Source organism: Eutrema salsugineum, unplaced genomic scaffold (assembly GCF_000478725.1).
Source record: "Eutrema salsugineum unplaced genomic scaffold, Eutsalg1_0 scaffold_8, whole genome shotgun sequence".
In the NCBI taxonomy this organism is placed as follows: Eukaryota; Viridiplantae; Streptophyta; class Magnoliopsida; order Brassicales; family Brassicaceae; genus Eutrema; species Eutrema salsugineum.
In genome coordinates, this window is record NW_006256414.1 from 2,808,670 (window position 1) to 2,824,298 (window position 15,629).

Sequence of the window (15,629 nt, forward strand, 5' to 3'; positions counted from 1 at the left end):
GACTCAATGTATGTATATTGAAGGAAACAAGATATGGTCCGTGACTAAACATGAAGAGCCAAAACACAGCAAATATTGAATGTAAAGCAAATGGATAGGCTACCTCTCATCACATGATTCCAAATTTAGATCCTATATGATAAATTAGTTTTTTACGTAAAGAAAAGTTTCATATCTGGTTTTATTGTTCACTCGAAATTTCTTATAATATCCATGTGTTTACTTCTATTTATTTTCTGGTATTAATTGACTTCCTAAATATCCATCCATCGAAGAGCTATTTCTCTATTGATATCATCATAAATGCTACGATTGATGAATATCACATGAATTTTTTGTTGACTTTTTGAGTTTTCGTTAGCTGTTTAGCCATTTGAAGGAAATTTAATGCGACTCGTAGATTGCAAATTTGCACACACCTATGTAGTATAAAGCATTAATATTCTGAACATTTTCATAAAAAAAAATTCTTTGATATTTTTAAAGATAGACAGTTTAGCTAGCCATATTTTTGAAGATTAGACAGTTTAGCTAGCCACTGCACATATTTATCAACGTATACGAAGTTTATGGATCAAGAAGCTAATTTGTAATGTTTCTCAAAAAGTTGATCTTAAGATACAAATTCACTAATCGATATTTCATGCTCTATGCAAGCAGTAAGTTGTGTTATAATTTTTTTTTTTCGTTTCTTCTTTGATAAATTCGCTCTTTTAGTAGAAATTGTTTATTATACACACGTGTGAATATGTATTATATAATAGGAACACGATAAAAGATTATAGACACACGAAATTGCCTATGCAGGGATGGGTTAAAGGGTATTAGATGTTTTTGTCATGTTCAAAACCACATGCTTACATTTACACCCAAAAAAAAAAAAGACAAATGCATGTTGTATTGTAATATATTGTAATTTAATAGATTAAAAAAGACACTACGTTGTACTTTTACAAGGTAAATTATGCAATTATACAGAGCCGTAAGTAAAGTATAATTTATGTAAAACAATCCAAAAGTTAGGTGTGGAAAGACAAAAAGAAAGTGATCCATGACATCGACGTTTGAGTAGTTGAGAAGGGAGATATTCATATGTGCAAACGCATTACAACATATTCCTTAGTTTTCACGAAAAATATAATAATCAAATAATCAAATTATTATTCAATGATTCATTAATATAAAATGTTATAGTCTATATAAAAGCCTAAAATGGTTATATATATCATCATGTGATAATAAATTAGGAGTTATTGGTCATCGTTTTATTAGATCGAAACTAGATTTTCAAAGACTAGTTTGAATTACAATCTGAATCTTTAATTAAAAATTATAATAACATTACTGTTTTCAATGTCTTATGGTGACATAACTTGAAATTATGCTACCCATACTTTTTTGAGATTATACCTTAACCGAATCACTGATCCGAATATCTCCGAACAACTAGACCAATTCAAGATTGTGAGCCAGTTAAACAATGATAACAAACTCGTGAAAGAAAAATGATAATAACTTGAGATCGCTTGACGAAGACATATTGTAAATTAGTGGAATGGCATAAAGGTCCACATGGGAGTCATCTATGCTCCAAGATAGGATGATAGGGTTGATAATAACTAAAGGGGAAGTCTTGTTCTTAAGCTTCAACATAAACTTAAACTAACCATATTTAAACAGTCTAGTTAATTAGCTATGCATTCTTATTCGCTTCGTATCACGCAAACAAATTAAACTGTTCATTTTAACCTTCGTTACTTTGTGTCAATGTCAATGAGTTTCCATTATTAATGAATGAGTGGTCTCATATTACTTTTTTTTTGTTCAAAAAAATATATCATGAAAATGATTTGGAGATTCAGAAACAAGTATCGGAACCTAAAAAACTAAAATCATAATAGTGTAATATGGTACTACAAGCCAAACAATCAGCTCGAGAATTTAAAGAGCTTCGAAAATAAGATAAAGCGAAGAGGAGGGAAAAACTGTGAATGTAATTTCATCCAATTGTGTAGAGAAGACATGCCAGTTTGATGGTTTCATCTTATCTAGATGTGCGATTCATAACACTTTCACCAAGTTAGTTATTAAGGTGTTGATTGGTTTATCCGCTATCTTCCGCAAACGCAGCATTTGCAGTTGGTAGCGGTTAATGGCGTTTTATCACAATTATAGAAATCGCCGCAAAACGCTTCGTATTGTTTTATACCGCTGAAATCTTCCCACCCGCATTTGCGGTTGCGGGCGGTAGCGGTTAAATAAAAAAATAAAAATAAATAAATTCACGCTAGAAAAAAAAATCACATTAAAACAATTATAATATCCTAACCCTACTAATCTTCTCTTAAATATATATAAATTCTAATCTCTCATTTTTTTTATCAAGTTCTAGTTTATAATCATGACTTTTCATATCAGTTGAAAAAATTAAGATACAAACATTAATACCATAATATTTTAGTTTAATTTATTTATATTAATTGTTCTGTTTCCACATTTAAATTTAAATTAAGAAATTATAAATATGTATCTTATTAATTATAAAATTAGTTTGTTATAATTCTTGTTTTCTTTCTTCAGAAAGTTACATAATCAAACGAGATGACATGTACGTTATTTTAACGGATTATTGTGAAAAAAAAGTCAAGATAAATATCCTAAATTTTTGAGTGCACTCCAGAAAGAACGTATTTTGAAGAATACTAGTGAGCAATTTGGAGTTGATTTGAGTTGGATCGTGTAAAAAATCGATTAGATCAATTGAAGAAATTTTACATCATGCATAAGAAAATCCAGAAGATCCACGTATTGGAGCAAAATTTTTCCAGTGTATTACATTACTAAACACAACTCTGGGTGATGTTCCCAATGATTGAAATAAAATATATTATAATAAAATATATTAAATTTTAAAATAATTATTTAATATTTATTTATAATTTATTAATTATTTTAAACTATTGATTTTGATATTAATCATAATAATATATTTTTCTGTTTGTTTTATAATTATATATGATGTTTATTTTGGTAATTTTATATTTAACCGCTAAAATAATCGCTGGTTGCCAGTTAAAATTATCCCGCAAACGGATCCGCTCTAAAAAAATTAACCAGTCGTACAAACCGCTGAATAACGCTCAAAACCGCTGAATAACGCTCAAAACCGCAATCGTCTGCTTCAGCAAACTCTCGCACTCGCAACTAACCACAACCGCTACGTTTAAACCAGTCAAGCCCTAAAAATGAAATACGCTTATAGATGTCTTGAGTTTGATTGTTAAATTTTTTGTAAATATAGATGATTTATGAAAATGAATGAAAAAAATGATTTTCTATATCCCATTCACCTTTATCACGCTCACTGTTCACTTATGATCTTTCATATCATATTTTGTTGTTAGATCTGACATGATCTTAGATCTAATAGATATCTAAACAAAACAAAACATAAATCACGAAGATTCAGGAGAAACAGATAGACTGATACAACTCGTCACCAAAGAGAAATCAACGGCTAGTTTTAACTTTTAACCAAAAACAAAGAAATACAAGAGTGATATAGAATTGATAAGATTTGTACAATCGGAAAACTATTAGGGGTGAGATTAAAATATCAAAAGCAAAAAAAAAAAGAATATGAGCTGGGCTTCTTATTTAAAGGCCCCATACGATCAAGCCCATTTATCCCCAACTGATGCTTGTGAGTTGTGACCCTTGTTTCTAGGATTAAACTTTTGAAATAGTTAAACTATAGATCGACCAAAACTTCTAGGTTAATATTTTGTAGTACTTGCAATGTTATAACTTATAAGTTATAACCGATGTTTAAGTTTGAGCATATGTTGTATTTTTAAGAGGAGAGGACACACAAAAATGATAATCACTTTTAAAATGAAATCAAGAGGACACAAAAATTGTGAAATAAAAATATTTCATCTTTTATTAGTTCACTATATATAAACTCAAATAAACTACATTCACATTACACGACATACCAAAACAAAAAAAATGGACTCCCAAAGAGTTCTTTTTTCTGAGACCTTCTAAACAAAGCTACATCCTTTCCAAAACCCTATCTTTCTGTTTATCTAACCATAACTAAAACCCTTTTTCCTCAATTTACAGAGACTGCCCAAACCAAAACTAAATAGCATAAACTTAAAACCCTTTTTCTTTAATTTACAGAGACTTGTTCAGACCAAAACTAAATAACATAAACTTAAAGCCCTTTTTCTTCAATTAAGTAGCTTGAAGAAACAGAGTTGATGGTATTCGCCTCAAACCAAGTTGTTTGATTTAGTTGAACAGAGCCATTGAGACTCCAGAATCGTCCTTGTTGCGGTTTATCCGCGAAAGGCGGGATCTTTTCTGCAATGGAGCTCCTGGGGCTTCAATCTCATCATCATTGTCATCGCATAAACCAAACGGATTGTGGAAAACAGAGGTTTTCCGAGGTGTACTATACGCGAAGTGTAACTGCTTTGCGATCAATGTCTGCAATAAAGTAAGGAACAATTTGATCAACATATATAAACTAATGATGTATCATTACGAAATCTATCAATGATCCCAATTTTACTTACAGCTTCTCTTATTGTCTTTGAAACATGAAACAATTGTTTCAAGTCTTCATGCTCGACCCCACAGATAATCCTCACCTGAAATAAATCACAAAATTCTCTCAATAATTCTCTATGAAATGTTCAAATCAGCACACTACCAAAAGTTTACCAGAAATGGAAAATTTGAACACTCTCTCATTTCCAATACGATTTTGACTCTCACAGAACAAGATCGGTTCAACTTTCGGTTAAATCTAATTAACAATCTATAAATTAACTTGAAATCGTAACTAATTAACAGAACCCAGATATCACAAAAAGATATTAAAAAGGAATTTTTTGAAGAAATTTACCAAAATGTTTAGCAATTTCTCATTTCAAATATGACTTGGAATCTCAGAGAACAAAAATTGAATCTCAAAGGACAATAAAGTGTTTACTTTCAGCTCAATCTAATTACCACTCCGTAAATTATCATAAAATCCCAACTAATTAACAGAAATTTGAAAACTTCTTCATTTCCAATACAATTTTGAATCATAGAGAACAAAAAGAATCCCAACTCAATCTGAAATCAATACGAAATCTCAACTCAATCTGTTAAAAATAAAACATGAAATCTCAACGCATTAATAGAACCCAGAAATAAATAAAAACGAGTGTTTGATGAAATTAACTAAAGTTGAACACTTTCTCAGTTCCAATACCATTTTGAATCTCAAAGAGCAAAAAGGTTTTAACTTTCAGCTAAATCTGATTTATATCCCATAAATTAAAATGAGATCTCAACTAATTAGAAAACCCCAGACAATCAAAACAAGATTAAAAAGGAGTTAGAGATGAAACGAACCAGAATATCTTGCGGAAGATCTTCAAGTTCTCGAATTTGAGCAACTGCAACTAAAGTTTTATCGCAGAGCTTCTTCGTCGTGATTTTTCCGACAGGTGAAGTGAAAACCGAATCTCCAATCTCATCATCTGTTGAGATTAGAATTCTCTTTCTCCCAAATCCACTCTTGTACTGAACAAACTCTAACTCTAACCCTAATCCACCATCATCGGCATCACGACGATGCTTCGGATTCAATTTCTGGGCAACGATTCTCTTCTTCCCCAATGCCATTGTCGTTAGATTTAAGAAATACTCAAAGACTCTTACTAGATGGTATCTGCATCAGATAAAAAAAGTGAAACAAAAAGTCAGATCTTTTTCGAATTTCAGAGACTCGAAACAAAAAACAGAGATATAAAGAAAGAACATATGAAAGAGAATCTAAAGAGCAAGAAAAAAACCTATAAACAGTGAGATTTTCAACCGAAGAATTCAGAGATTTGTCGATATAGTGTCGAAGTATGTTTGCGGGAAATGAACGAAGTTGAGAAAAATGAGTGATTTTTCTTTTTTCTTTTTGTTTGTTGATTTAGAATTGTGACAAGAAAGTGAGCTTAACTTCTCTGTACTTATAGTATATAAGTTATTTATTTTTTTTATCTGATGTCTTTTACTTTTTAGTCAATTTATTCATTTAATAGAACGAGAAAAGACTGGAAATTTCCTTAGGCAAAAATATCTTCAATTCTTTAATTTTTAAATTGGCCACCTCCCTCCTTTCTGGTGCATGGTGGTAAGCAAAAGACGGCTAAAGAAAACTAGCCGTTGGGATAATACACGTGGCGAATTCTGAGTCGAAGAAGGAATCAACGTGGGAGGTTCATGTGCTGACGTGGCGACAAGTTGTTCGTTTGTCGGTTTAAGCCTCACACGGTTTTGTTCTTAGGATTCCACCAACGTAGAGGAAAAGCAAAACAACAAATCGTTCGAGTCTCTGACACACACACAGTTCCTTTATTATTCTAACACTTATCGGTTCTCACCGACCAAAAGATTTGAGGATTAAGTTTTTTTAAAAAATCTAATTATTATTGATTACTCTTCTTTTTAAACCAAATAATGTTTGTTATTGAGATTTTGTGCAATTTAACTGTGGCATGTAGCCATATACAACTGATTTGTTTTTAAAAGTCATTAATTGCATTATCAAGATACAAAGATATGTATACATCAATGGCAACAAAAAAAAGACTCATCATTCATACATCATTATTATATTTCTTAAATTTTATTGAAAACAAAAATATGCATGCCATTAATTGGGAATTTTACTAACATATTAACTAGTTTTAGGTACTTATCTTTAATCAAAGGAAGTTATGTTCTTACTATTACTATTGGAAGTTCTAAATTGGCATATAACTGGTTGAATATTTAAGTACTTGTTTAAAACAAAAAAAAAAATTTGGTCAATGTGTTCTTTCTCAAAACAATACTTTAATTAATATATTACTATAGTCAAATTATATATTATTGATTTTTGATACCATATTATGGTATATGAAATTGAGTTTTCACTTGAATAATCAAGATCCAAAGATATGCATTTATTAATATCATTATTATATTTCTCTATCTTTTGTCCTACAATCTAATTGCAAAAAAATATGCATGGCATTAGTTGAAAATCTTACTAATATTAGTTAATATTAGTTACATCTCTTTAATTGATGTATCTGATTAATTTTATTATTAGAAGTTCTTAATTGGCATATAACTAAATGAACAATTTAAGGATTCGTTAAAAAAAATTCGTTCAATGTTTTTTTAATAATCAGAGAACACAAACATTATAATACCATAAAATAAAATATATATGTTTAGGCTAAAATTTATATTCATTTTTGGACTAATGTTACATGTGGTATTTATGGCTTTTTTGTAGGTGTGACTCCTCTAAACTAAATTAGAATACATATTGGGCCTAAATTTATAGCATCAGACCTCAAATCCATTTAAATTCAGGAGATCCAACACGATAGGTCAACTATTTTTGGACTCCTCGTGTCTGACGGTGCAGATCACACTATCAGAAACAAAGAATTCGAAAACTGAATAATCAGGAGGAGGAGATGCTACAGTTTCTATATCATAGACCTAAGCTCGGTAATCCGGAAAGATCAGGATATAAAGAAGTGTGGTCCACACAAGTATCCAAAGAGCAAAGTCATCCATTCTCGGCAGTCCGGTCCCAGTTTCGAGGAAACCGGGTCAGATATGAGTAGACTTTTTAGGCGGTAACACTATTTTAATTTTTCTCCATTCGGCAAAAAAATATGCCTTAGTCTGATTTAGTTACTTGTACCTTACAAATCCACGACATTGGCATTCATATACTTTACGTGTGTCAGGTGATAATAACCTTTCGCAAGAGCTAGGAGAAAAAGCAGAGGTTCAACATAGTCCCATACTGTGTCTAAACTGCTTACCCGACTCGTACACTGGAGACGAAAGGGACGCGCCAAGGAACAGTCTCGCAGCAGGCAGAACACGCCAAGAAAAGTTGATGAAACCGTCATAGGCATGACGCCAACACAAGATTCGAACCCAGTCAAGTCGGGGTCGTGGGCTAACCCATCCGACTCATTATCGGTGGATCGATCCAGTATAGTAATCCGGGTCAGGTACTCTCTATAAATATCTTGCTCTTTCCCATGGGAAAGGGATTCACATCTTCAACCATCTTAAGTCTCACGATATCTTTTTAGATACTTGTGGTGTTAAGTCCAGGATTTATATACTTTTCCGACGACTTTCCGCTCATCCCACTTCATTCTTCCTCCACGACTGTTCCTAAACCATGGAGATTCTTCACCAACAAACTCTTATTTTCTTCTTTTTCCACCTCAAAAAGCCCATTTTTATTCAAAGACCCGAGCGGATCCTACCTTTCTCAAGGACTCTCGGCTTACTTTCTGTTTATAGTTTTCCGATTTCTTTTCGCTCTCTGATTAGCTATTTGGTGGTCTTTTGAACTGTTTTCTAACTTGAACATCGAAGAACCTTCGGAAAATATACCCCCATCGTATTTTCCGGGCCTTCACGTCTTTTCTGTTTTGCAGGAGATTTACCCTTACTCAAGGACCGAAAATCCCTGAAACACATTACATGTAACTTAGTTTAGACAACTTATTAATACCACTGTATTTAGTTTTATTTCGTAGTCTATAGACCAAATCAAGGATTAAAAAAGAAAACAGGGCGGCCGCAAGAATTATTCCAAGAAAAAGTGTCGAGAAATCCAAATGGAATAAGAAACCATATATACACCACTTAGGCTTGCGGTTTTGAATCTTAACGAAGACCGCTCTCTAACTCTAGAAAGAGAAAACTCTCCTTATTCTTTCTGAAACTTTTTCTTCGTGTCCTTCGTTTTCTTTTTGGCCGGTGCCGGCGTTAATCCGACGTCGGTACCGTGCTGTACATGCTTTTCGGAAAATAAATTCCGGCAAGTCCAGATCTGTTAGTGTCAGATCTGTTAGTGTCAGATTGGTTAGTGTCAGATTTACTCAACGGATGCCAACCAAATTAATAATATAACCTGTTAACTTATACAAACTACAAAATAGCATCAACTGTTTTTTCGATTCTTTTTTGTTGGTGTATGAGCATGGGAATATGTTGGTAGATTAGTCCAAAAGCACTTTGATCTCAATGATCCCAAATATGCTCAAAACTCAAAGAAAATCGAAAACAAAAAGAGTTCAAATCTCAGAGAAACCAAAAATAGATAAATAAGAGAGTTCAAACATTACATACAATCATCAAAACACAACATACAGTTAACATGTTTCACTCTTAATGATGTTTCAAATACATCAGAATTCTATTATTGTTACAGTGTCATAACCTGAAATTAAACTTCCTTTACTTGAACTTCCTCCAGAAACATGTTTTTTTATGTTACTTATCCTTGCATAATCGGGTCCGTGAGCTCAGTTTCTTATGTTTATAAGCATTATCAACTTTAACTTCTCTAGAGATCTTGCGTGCCTGACAACGAACACCACTATATCAAATTCATGCCAAAGGCTTTTATGGCCGTTGACCTCGACTTCCCTGATAGAATCAAATTGGCAGTTCCTCTTCTGAAAAGCTGTATCATGAATCTTCCAAAACATACCAAATTCAAATGAAAAATTCTTAATCTGCGCAAAACAAACGAATTTAATGAGTTTAGTCCCAGGGCCTTGCCTAAGGCTTTTGCCTCAGGCCCCCATATGATATAAATGTTTTGAGGTCCTTGATTTTTAAAAGTTTGTTTGGCTAAAGTGGGATTTTTGTACAAACGAGTTCAAATCCAAGTGTGATAATCTCTTAAACTCAAGTTATAAAGAGATGAAATACAACCACACAGAGGATTTTGTGAATAGGGAGTTCGCTTTAGCAGTATTCCTAGTGTTGCTTCTTCCTCCATACTGGTCCCTTTTTTAAACGAGAAAAAAATAGGTAAATCGAAAGTTTGAAAATGAATCTTCATTTTTTATTCCTCTGTGTGGCTGTGTTTCATTTCATCTCTTTATTACATGTTTTTCTCTCTTGTTTATCATAGATTTTTTTGAATAGTGGTACGAAGAAGATGAACAAAACCATTCTGATTTTCAATCTTAGATTTCATTTTGGAATTTTTGAAAATAAAATAAATAAATAAATCGTATTGATAATCACTTAAAATCTTTATTGAAAAAGAAGGAAATACTATGTCTTAATTTTTTAAAATTAAATTTTGGCTTTAAATATTTTATATCGTTTGAGATTATATTATATTATTTAAAAAGTAAAAGGTATTTTTTTTTAATTTTCCCTTGAGTCCCTATAAACCTACACACAGCACTGTGTACTAACGTACACATAAAAAAAAAAAATACCATTTCAGCCCATAACAAATCGTTGATCATTGACCCAAATATGCTGATATAACGTCAACAGGGGCCCCGAAACTTAGACCAGTTGAAGATAATGCGTGATCATCACCGTGATAATCTTATGCCCCGATAGGTCAGAGAAAATCTGCAGAGTGTTCAATAAGCCCCAGGTGGAACAGGGTAGACAATGTATATGAATAAAACCTATTTCAATTTTTATATGAGTAAAACCTATTTCAGTTTATTTACCAAACAGTAACAATATTACTATAAATCTATTTGTTTTCGTAGAAACTTCAAAAAATTAACTCAGCAAATAATTAATGTTCATCTTCGTAAGTAATACCATAAAATTTCTGTCTTTCAGATTATTACCAATTCTTATTTTTTTTTAACGCTGTCATTGATAAGACAAGCATAAACCAGAGTACACCAAACGATACTAGTAAGTATTTTTACAAAGAAAATTAAAGGCATAAATAAACCACTACAACAAATTTGGGCAATGATAGCACAATATTATAGCGCAGTTTACTAAAATGCTATTACAGATTAGTCGAAGTATTGAGTTACCCTATCACAGCATTTATCTAACGCTACCCCGTTGAAATCATAAGCGGGAAGCCAAATCTCTCCTTGCCTCTCATTTTTTCACTTATGCGGGAACACTTAGAAAAAATAATCATAAGTGGGAAGCCAAATCTCTCCTTGCCTCTCATTTTTTCACTAACACTTAGAAAAAAATAAGGGTTAAGTCGAGAAAGGGTTTAGACGCAGACAAAAAAAAAAGCTTAGAACAAAATCTCGTCTCGCCAGCGAATACCGACCAGATCTTCTTCTCGCCGGCGACAATCTCGTCTCTGTAAGCCGCAATTTCATTCTGAGTTCCGTCTGGTGTTATTACGACCTAGATCTCATTTATCCGCAGTCTCAGTCTCACTATTGTTGGATCGAATCGGCACTCCTCTCTTGTTTTCCTTCCAGACGAGTAACAGGAAAAGGTACCTTACTTTAATCGACTCTCCTCTCTTGTTTAAAACTTCTAATTTGCTTTGATTTGAGTTCGTTCCTGTTTCCTTACTTTTATCCGAAATTTCTTGCATGTCATGAGGTGTCTGATAATCAAGACCGAACCCAGAACCAAGAGAAGTTGTACAGGTAATTTAGTTCGTTCCCAATTTCTATCCGAAAATTAGGGTTCATATGTACTAACTTCAGTTTTTTAATTGCATGCCTCTGTTATTCTAAGCTTAGGGTTCTGAAGAAACATTGTGGGTCAGAGGGAATTCAATTCACAATACCTGACTACTGTAACCTGAACGGGTAAGTCACTTCCATGGAACTGTTAGTATTAGAATTTGGTTATTAGTTGAATGTGGTTTAGGTTATCGGTTAGTGGTGTTAAGTGTTTGAAATGTTGCGATTGTCATTAAGGTTAGAACATATAATGCTGGAGAAGGGATGGGTTCATCTTTGCAGGTATTGATAGTAACATATTTGCAGGTTTTGGTTTCATATATTGATCTTTAGACACTTTAAGAGTTTTCTGTCTTTATATTTTCTGTTCATACTGATCAACCGAAGGGTTGATCCTGCGTATGAGCAAGGTGTCTGGAAATTTGTAGAAGCAGCGTCTGCTGCTTTAGGAGAAACTGAAACGCTGGTATGCCCATGCAAAGACTGTAGGAATGTAGCGAGTCATATACCAAGTGATGTAGTTGATCACCTAGTAACAAGGGGCATGGATGAAGCTTACAAGTTGCGGGCTGACTGGTATCATCATGGAGAAGTGAACTTAGTTGCTGAGGGTGGAAGCAATTTAAGTAAATGGAATGATGAGATAGTTGGGTTATTTCAAGCTGCTGAATATTTAGATGACGAGCTGGCTAGAAAGGGAGAAGAAGCTGAAGGTGAAGACAGATTAGAAGATGAGTTTCTCTCAAAGCTGGCTGATGCGGAAACACCACTATATCCAACCTGTTCAAATCATAGCAATCTATCTGCAATAGTGTCACTGTTTAGGATTAAGACACAAAATGGATGGTCGGACAAAAGTTTCAATAGTCTGCTGGAGACTTTGCCAGATATGCTGCCTTTGGATAATGTGCTTCACACTTCACTGTACGATGTCAAGAAATTCCTCAAGTCTTTTGACATGGGTTATGAGAAGATTCATGCTTGTTTTAATGATTGCTGTCTATTCCGAAAGAAGTACAAGAAGCTTGATAATTGTCCTAAATGCAACACTTCACGATGGAAGATAAACATGCACACAGGTGAAGTAAAGAAAGGTGTGCCACAGAAAGTTTTAAGATATTTTCCTATTATGCCCCGTCTCAAGCGAATGTTCCGGTGTGAAGAAACAACAAAGGACTTACGGTGGCACTTTACAAACAAGAGCAGTGATGGAAGAATACGTCATCCGGTAGATTCTGTGACATGGGATCAAGTAAACGACAACTACCCTGCTTTTGCAGCTGAGGAGAGGAACATTCAGCTTGGGCTCTCGACTGTAGGAATGTAGCGAGTCATATACCAAGTGATGTAGTTGATCACCTAGTAACAAGGGGCATGGATGAAGCTTACAAGTTATGTATGAAGAAGGAAAACATCATGTTATCCTTGTTGATTCCTGGTCCGCATCAGCCTGGGAATAGCATTGAGGTATACTTAGAGCCTCTGATCGAGGATCTTCTGCTTCTCTCGAACAAGGGAGTGGTTACATATGATGCCTTTAGTAAAAGTACATTCCAACTCAAAGCAATCCTCCTTTGGACTATCAGTGATTTTCCTGTGTATGGGAATCTTGCAGGTTGCAAAGTAAAGGGGAAAATGGGTTGTCCGTTATGTGGAAAACACACAGACAGTATGTGGCTGAAGAACAGTAGAAAGCATGTTTACATGTGCCACAGAAAAGGTCTAGCACCGACACATAGATATAGGGTTAAAAAGGCATGGTTTGATGGAAAAGCTGAGCATGGGAACAAGGCTAGGATTTTAACGGGTCAAAATATCTCTCAAATATTGAGAAATTACAAAAACGATTTCAGAAATGGTAAAGACAAAGTAAAGAAAAGAAAAAGGGTTGTATCTGTTGCATCGGACTCTGACAGCGATGGTGTGTCCAGTGAGTCAGAGGACGAAGAAGAAGAAGAAGTAGATGAGGACGAGTTATCTAGATGGAAAAAAAGATCAATCTTCTTCAGGTTACCTTATTGGGAGGTATGTCTGAATAACGTTTTATATAGTTGCTCAATTATTTTTCTGTTTTTTCCTAGTTGTTGTTGTTAACTAATACACTTTTAATGCCTAGGAACTGCCGGTAAGGCACAACTTAGACGTGATGTATGTGGAGAAAAATGTTGCAGCAAGCATCGTCGCTACATTGTTGCATTGTGGAAAATCAAAAGATGGCCTTCATGCTAGAAAGGACTTGCAAGTTCTCGGTATCAGAAACGACTTGCATCCTAAAATACAGGGTAAAAGAACATACCTTCCACCTGCACCTTGGTCTTTGTCCAAAACTGAGAAAAAAACATTTTGCAAGCGACTTTTTGACTTCAGAGGTCCAGATGGGTACTGCTCAAACATATCCAGGGGAGTGTCATTGGAGGATTGCAAAGTATCAGGACTAAAATCTCATGATTACCATGTCTTGATGCAACAGCTTCTTCCGGTTGCACTGCGAGGACTACTTCCAAAGGGTCGTAGGATTGCAATTACGAGACTTTGTGCATTCTTCAACCTGCTGTGTCAGAGGGTTATTGATAGAGAGCAAATTACAGTGATGGAAACTGAAGTCGTGGAAACATTTTGCATGTTTGAACGGTTCTTTCCTCCAAGCTTCTTTGACATCATGGTGCACTTGATAGTTCATCTTGGAAGAGAAGCGAGACTAGGTGGACCAGTCCATTTTCGATGGATGTACCCATTTGAAAGGTATGTTATTGTCTTGGACTTTAGATGATCGAATTGCATTTTATCGTTACTCATCAGTAAGAGTATGTGTAGGTATATGAAAGTACTTAAAGACTTTGTTCAAAATCCTGCAAGACCAGAGGGTTGCATTGTAGATTCTTATCTCGCAGAAGAGTGCATGCAATTCTGTAGTCAATTTCTAAAGAAAACAACAAGTGTAGAGGACAAACAAGAGAGAAATACAGATTACGAGAGCCACTCTATACTCGAAGGCCGTCCTATATCCGCAGCCACAACTATTGAGCTTACTGAATTGGAGAAAAAAATAGCCCATCTTGCTGTCATTCAGAACACTGCTCTCGTGGATCCATTTGTCGAGTAAGTATCAACAAATACCTAAGTCTTTTCTGCATTCTTTTATATTGAAAGTTTACTGATTCGTTTTTACTTATATTGAACATCTGCAAGATAGTAATGCAAGATGTAGACGCGATGCAACATTGTTATGGAGTACACACACTCAGAAATTCGCGTGTTGGTTAAAGGAACAGGTACAATCACATACTTCTTTAAAGTTGTTTAGTCAACCTTTTAGTGTTGTCGTCAATGTACACTAACTTATGTACACCGTTTTATAGATACCTATGATCTCAGACAGACATGAAGAAACTCTCAAGTGGCTGGCATATGATCCTCGTAATACTGCTAGGTCATATACTGGTTATATAGTGAATGGGCAGCGGTTTCACACGACTTCAGTTCATAGGCAAAGTCAGAATAGTGGAGTATTTTATGAGGCCACAGCTATGTGTAGATCTAGTGCAAGAGACACTTCACAGGTCGTTGATTTGGTAGAATACTACGGGAGGGTCACTGATATTATACTATTGGATTACAATGTATTTTACGTTCCACTTTTTAAGTGTCAATGGGCAGTTAGAGGCAACGGTGTCAAGATAGAAGATGGCTTCACACTTGTCAACCTCAATCAAAGCCAAGTATCCTTTCATAAGGATCCATATATACTAGCCTCTCAAGCCAAGCAAGTTTTCTATTCAAAGGAAGATGATTCATCTAGTTGGTATGTAGTTCTCCGAGGTCCTACAAGGAGATACAATGAAGACAATCCTGAAGATGGTAATGTAGAAGTTGGGCCGCTTCCGTCAAGCGCTGAGATGGACATCGATGACTTTAACGATGAGGCTGCGAATGCCCGAGCAGATTGTGAAGGCATATATATATAAATAGTATAGTTTAGGAATTGTCCACAGTCCTTTAGTTGTGTAAATTTTTCTACATTTTAATAAAATTTTGCATGGGGTTTGATCAGTTATTGAATTTAGTTTGAAGTTACAGGCTCTTATGATTGCATTGCTCTTTGTGAAAGTT

The 15,629-nt window shown here is 34.3% G+C and overlaps 3 protein-coding genes across 3 annotated transcripts; 2 read left to right on the forward strand and 1 right to left on the reverse strand.

Moving 5' to 3' along the window:
- Positions 1-4,061: 4,061 nt before the first annotated feature.
- Positions 4,062-5,999, reverse strand: LOC18009589 (F-box protein At1g61340). Its single transcript, XM_006391947.2, has 4 exons — positions 5,859-5,999; positions 5,416-5,734; positions 4,587-4,661; positions 4,062-4,497 (listed from the first exon to the last, which is right to left on the reverse strand). The coding sequence occupies exons 2-4, from the start codon at positions 5,686-5,688 to the stop codon at positions 4,300-4,302; spliced, it is 546 nt and encodes a 181-aa protein (XP_006392009.1). The 5' UTR covers positions 5,689-5,734; positions 5,859-5,999; the 3' UTR covers positions 4,062-4,299.
- Positions 6,000-11,769: 5,770 nt separating this feature from the next.
- On the forward strand, positions 11,770-12,846 carry LOC112087766. The gene is made up of 2 exons (XM_024157642.1): positions 11,770-11,801; positions 11,907-12,846. Exons 1-2 carry the CDS (start codon positions 11,770-11,772, stop codon positions 12,844-12,846), a joined length of 972 nt encoding a protein of 323 aa, XP_024013410.1.
- Positions 12,847-12,893: 47 nt separating this feature from the next.
- On the forward strand, positions 12,894-15,484 carry LOC112087769. The gene is made up of 5 exons (XM_024157648.1): positions 12,894-13,544; positions 13,636-14,261; positions 14,334-14,618; positions 14,728-14,791; positions 14,879-15,484. Exons 1-5 carry the CDS (start codon positions 12,894-12,896, stop codon positions 15,482-15,484), a joined length of 2,232 nt encoding a protein of 743 aa, XP_024013416.1.
- The last annotated feature ends 145 nt before the right edge of the window (positions 15,485-15,629 follow it).